At 38.4% G+C, this 5,691-nt stretch overlaps 1 protein-coding gene across 1 annotated transcript in view; it reads left to right on the top strand.

Annotated features, from left to right (window-relative positions):
- SMC5 (structural maintenance of chromosomes 5) overlaps positions 1 to 5,329 on the top strand; it is a gene marked incomplete at both ends in the record, with an annotated part of 30,369 nt that extends 25,040 nt beyond the window's left edge. Inside the window, 5 exons of the mRNA XM_010135015.1 lie at positions 1,267 to 1,380; positions 2,493 to 2,587; positions 2,790 to 2,922; positions 4,850 to 5,023; positions 5,160 to 5,329. Of these exons, the coding sequence (XP_010133317.1) occupies positions 1,267 to 1,380; positions 2,493 to 2,587; positions 2,790 to 2,922; positions 4,850 to 5,023; positions 5,160 to 5,329 (686 nt within the window). The remainder of the gene's footprint in view (positions 1 to 1,266; positions 1,381 to 2,492; positions 2,588 to 2,789; positions 2,923 to 4,849; positions 5,024 to 5,159) is intronic.
- Between the last annotated feature and the right edge of the window lie 362 nt (positions 5,330 to 5,691).

Below are 5,691 nucleotides of genomic sequence, written 5' to 3' on the forward strand. Positions count from 1 at the left end.
ATTCCTGTGGTTGGCTTTGCACTCAGCTATGGACACAGAAAGACTTAATCTAACCCTAATTTTGTGTTGCGTTTTGGTTCAACAGATGCTGTGCTAGCTAGGAATAGCAGGGCTAACTTTTCAAAGAGACTATTTGTTTTCTAGTGCATTCCTCCATCGTTATCCCTCTTGAAACGTATGCTCTGTGTAATGTGAAGAGAATGAAGAACTCCAGTGCACTCCTCCTCTTCCTCCTCAGAATTGCAAGCATATTTTAATAGTGTATCACTACAATTCTTACACTTTGTGCATGCACTAGAACTGTTCAAAATCACTTACTAAGATACCAGGTATTTTCTGCTGATACCAGAACTTCCAGTTCTTCCTGGAAAACCACATCAAGTGAATTTTACAAACGCCTAGACAGGATGGCTTTGCTTTTACTTTAAGGTCTTGTTAACCTCTGTAACATCCACTAATGTCTGAATTTGTTTTCTTCAATACGATGTAAGTTGGTCTCCTGTACTTATAAATTCTAGCTTGCAAATTGCTAGTCAGTGTATCCAGCCTTTGGTTAACTTGACATTAAATTGTGTAGTTGTGTGTAATTTTGCCTTTGTGTGTCAAGCATAGCAACATTATGTCTAATTACTAGTGAGGGTTACTGAAGAATTCTAACATTAACATTTCATTCAGATATGCAAAGCTTCATCCATCTTGAACATGAATTTTTAAATGTTTTTTTTAAGAATTAGAAGATAATTCAAGCCATCTGTGAATCTCTGTCTTTCTTAGGGCTTCACAATGCTATATTTTTATCTGACAACATCCACTATGTCCAAATGAAAGGGAACTGCATATGAATAATCTGTGGGGCGTGACATTTTCTGGGTTTGATTCCTGAAGTTACTTTTTTCTAAACAGTGAGATACCTTCAGTAGTACTGAAGCATCTCACTAGATGTGAGATGACGGTGGTTGCAATTGTTTGGTTAGGGCGGAGCAGAAGAGGGGGCAGGGGGTGCGGTGGAGACAGTAATAGCTCCAGGTATGCTTGAGAAAAGGATATGGATGACTAAAAACTAAACAGAGTGACGTGATTTACTTTAGGCTTCCTCCCAAGAGGACTGGTTTCAAAAGGACAGGGAATATGTCTTTAAGTCTTTAAACATTGTATTTGTTTTCGTTAAATGTAGGCTAGGATATCGTCTGACTGCTTAAAATGTTTGGTGTGGTCAGTGTTAAGTCAATTGTATTAAGTCACCTTCTCATTATCTTCCTTTACCAGATCAATATGAAAGACAATAGACATGCCAAGTATGTTGAAAATCACATTTCTGCCAATGACTTGAGGTCTTTTGTTTTTGAGAGTCCAGAAGATATGGAAATATTTCTTGCAGAGGCAAGTAGGCACCAGTTTTAAAAATTTATTAAATACTGATGTAGGAGCCCTAAACTTTGAGTCTATCAGGTAGGTCTGAATTTATTAAGTTTTGATTGAGAAGATCGACACAATAGATAATGCAACATATTCAGAGGTTTTCTCCTAGAGTAAGTTGGTTTTGTTCTGTTTTGGTTTTTTAAGCCTAGACCAAGTGGGGGTGAGGCAGAAATACTAAGATAATACTTCTTTTTAGAAATAACTTCTGTCTTCCTTGACAACGCAGTAATCACTGAGGATAAAATACTGCGTACAAGAAAATGGCAAGAGCAGGAAGCTACAATTTTAGTACTGAGCTTTTTCAATGCCTTCTGACTAAAGAGGCAAGAGAGCATCTTTTGTGAGAAGACAATGATCGAAGCAGCAAATCAGGCTTATATTTTCTTAATACTGCTTTCTCCTGGAGCAATAAGGAGATTGTTCCCTTTGAGAGTCAGACAGATGATGCAGGAGAAAAAAGCCTCAAGATACAGCTTTAACTGTCATAACGCTTCCCAACTACTGTCCACAGAATAGTGTGATTAATGACAAACTCCTGCAATTTTTGAAGACCTGTCTGCTCTTCACAGAAGCTCGTCATTTTTATGTACGTGAACAATAGTGATGATATCTGAGGTTCTGGGGGCTTGTCTTCCTTCCGTGGTTGTTGCACCCACCCCAAGACTGCTTCAACTGGCTAAACTGATTTTTATTTGTAGCCTTTTCCTTTTCTGCCCTGTTAGGATCGGGCTTTTGAGAGCCTCAGTGGTCTGCCATTATCTGTGCAAAATGGCTCTACAGCCTGGAAGCGGGAGCTTCCGTAACAGCTCCAGCTTGGCCATTTAGATTGAGCACCTGGCTCTGGATTTCTTTGCTTGCTTTTTTCTTTTTTGTTTTTCTTTTCCTGGAGAGGCATTAACTAAGCTTGGATTTTAGAGAACTCAGTCATGCCTGAGCCAGAGTGGATTTTTGTGGGTTCTCTCAGAGGTTGTCAGTTTAAAATCATTCCAATTTTGTGAATTAATACCTGATTTTTGTACAGTGAATTTTTTTGCTTTTTTTTTACCAAATAATCTAATGGAGTCCCTATTCAGATGCGTGATCATCAGAAGCTCCGAGTGAATGCTGTATGTGCACCTGCTAAATCATGTGCTGAAAACTTACCATCAAGACCTATTGAAGAATTACAGTATGTATCATTGTATCAGCGGGCATTGGTTTTAAAAACAATGTTTTGGTGTTGTTGCTATATATTAGAATTTTCTGTGCAAATCAAAATTTCACCAATTCAGTTCTGGGTTAGCAGGGCTTCTCTCTGACTCTCCAGTAACTTCAGCTTGCTTACCTGCCAGATTTTATTTCTGATGCATGCTTTTTTTAATCCTCTTCAGCCGATACGGATTTTTCTCGTACTTACGGGAATTGTTTGATGCTCCTCATCCTGTGATGAGTTACCTTTGCTCCCAGTACCATGTTCATGATGTCCCTGTGGGAACAGAGAAGACCAGAAACATGATTGAAAGGGTGAGATGTCCTAAATACCACAAATGCATTTTATTTTGGAAATTCTATGGCAAGTTAATGTGCAGAAAGCAAAAAATCACTTTAGCCTTTTATTTGGCCTTTAGAGGTGAGAACAGTTCATTATACACCAATATTTTGCAAGGCATTTTAACAAATCCAATCAGTCTAGTGCAGTACTTCACGGAAGTGTATCTTTCACCTGCATACTGTTCTAAGACAGTGTATGAAGTTGTTTTATCATAGTAACTTCTAGTCTAAGTGCCTGAGACATTCTGGCTAAAATTTTAATCAAGTGGTTAATAGTACATGACAATGCCGACCTGTCGTGTTTAAAGCAGCAATTAGAACCTGCTTTTTTTTATATGCATTAAGATGTTCAGTTTCTAGCAAATGCAGTTGTACAGCTTCAGTCTGAATAGATGTGTTAAATAGTATATAAACTTTTTGGATTCTTAGAATGAGGCTAAGAGCTCCCACTAGGAGTAACCTCCTTCCCTTAGTCTTTCATGGGTTCTTGCAAGATCATCATTGGTGAATTACTGTGGGTAGCACATGTGACAGCTTTCAACTTAGAACCTTATTAGCTTCTCTATTTATGCTGGACAGCTGTTGTTTATCTTGTACAGAGAATGAACTCTGAATTCGGAAAACTATTTTGGGTTGTCTGACAACAGTAAGAGTTGCTTTTTTGAGGAACTCCGGAAACAGAGTCTGCAAATAGAGAGCAATTCCTGGTTCATTGGGATAGCTGTTGCTCCTTTCTATTCTCTGTGTTTCCGAGGCTCTAAGTATGAGGAAGAGGAGAGTAAAAGTGGGGGGATCCTAGGTGAAAAGCTCTTCTCTTCACGTTTTTTCTAAGCATTTTCATCCGCTACTTTGTGTTTATCACCTGATGCAGTGGATTACCTGTATGATAGATCTTTGAGTCACAATCTGTAAACTAATCAGAATTACTCCTTAGAAACTCCCTCCTTTCCAGAGCTCTGTGGGCAACAAGTGAAAAGTCACTGGTCATGGGACAAGGATGAGCCGCTGTTCTGAATGTGTTGCTTATGGCACTTTCTCAGTCCAGTTGTGTAAAGTTCTTTTTCTTCGTTTTTTTTATTTTTCATTAGAAGGGCATTGTTTGCAACATTTTGTTTCACACGTGCCAGAGAAAGCTTTAATTTAAAAGGAGACCTGTTTCATAGAACTGAGCGTGTGGAAAAAGCACTAGAATGGAAATGTTGTCAACCACAGTCTGAGCTGTAAAGCAAAGTAAGCACTGTTTTCAGTTTCCAGGAACCAAATTAACAGAATATTGCCAGTGCTATGTATATGTAAACTGGAAAAAATCTTTAGTCAAAATTTATGTTGAGCTATGGAGGCTTTTTGGTGTTCCTGGTTTACTGGACACTTCATATCCTTTTGAAGTACTATACTACCTTGTGTTGTGATAAAGTTTTGGTTATTTATAATATCCTTTTTGACATCTGGTTTTTTTCCCTGCAGACACATTTGCTTCACTGAAGTTCATGCATTACAGCTCATCTTATTTTTCCATCTATTAATTTCTTAAGTACTTGTGGTGCTTAGTACACAGGCTACATTTGCATGTCATACATCTACAGCAAGTACATCCTTGTTCATGGTGCAGTACAAATATTAATAGGTTTTTCCAGTGTCTAACTGTAGTATCAGAACCTGTTTAATTGGTTATGGTAACATACTCTGTCTGACAGTATCTTAACAGTTTACTCACTGGTTTGAATTACAAGTATAATCATGCATTAAACTTAGCGTCATCTTTTTGAAAAGGCTTGTAACAAGTCAGAGCCTTGCATAAGCTCAAGTTTTTACTGTGGATTTTAGCTAATTTGTTCCTTGTTCTGAAAAGCATTGCCTTAAGTAACACTTCGGTCAGATTGATGTTTTTTGTGATCTTTAGGTCATACAAGAAACCAAACTTAGGCAAATATACACAGCAGAAGAAAGATACGTTGTTAAAGTATCTGTTTATACGAAGCTAACCTTCTCTACCAACACGGCCCTGAGGGCGGCACAGTTCCTCACCAGTTCGGTGGATACAGATGAAAGAAGACAGTTGGAAAAGCAGCAACAGGTAGGGATTTATTTCTGTGCTTTGTGGAGTGAACCACTACCCATTCTATCGTGCAATTAGCATAGCCTACTTGTGTGTGTTAGTTAGTATGGCATGTTTGTAGTAACCGTGCCGGTAACACATGTTCTTATTTCAGGACATCAGTAATACATTACAGTCATTGGATATGCGTTTGGCTACATTGCTTGAGAGGCAGAAACATCTGGAACTCAGAGATAATGAGCTCAGACAACAGAAGAAAGAGCTTTCAGAGAGAGGAAACAGGAGGAGACAGTTGGAGTCAAAAATTGGTGTCAAGTATGATAGGTAGGAAACAAGCCATATTATCTACAAAACATGAGCAATACAAAGGTGTGTTGGCTTCCTGTTAACCGCATTGTGCTTTTACCCTTACCAAGTAACCAGTAGTTGAGCGTCAGATAGAGGTGATGATCAAGACAAAGGAAATGTTTAGAAATGGAGATTAAGACGGTATTTGAGAAACCATGTAACAATGTTCCACATGGTTTCCTATAAAAAAAATCATAGGATTCTAGTGGGAGATCATTGCACTCGTTTGCTCAAATATTACCGTAGTCTTCTGTCTTGGTGGCACATCTCTAGACAATACCATAACATAAATAAACGAGACTAGGTGAGCATGTCAGGGATCGAGTTGGACCCTAATT

This window comes from Buceros rhinoceros, unplaced genomic scaffold (genome assembly GCF_000710305.1).
Source record: "Buceros rhinoceros silvestris isolate BGI_N320 unplaced genomic scaffold, ASM71030v1 scaffold11804, whole genome shotgun sequence".
NCBI classification, from domain to species: domain Eukaryota; kingdom Metazoa; phylum Chordata; class Aves; order Bucerotiformes; family Bucerotidae; genus Buceros; species Buceros rhinoceros.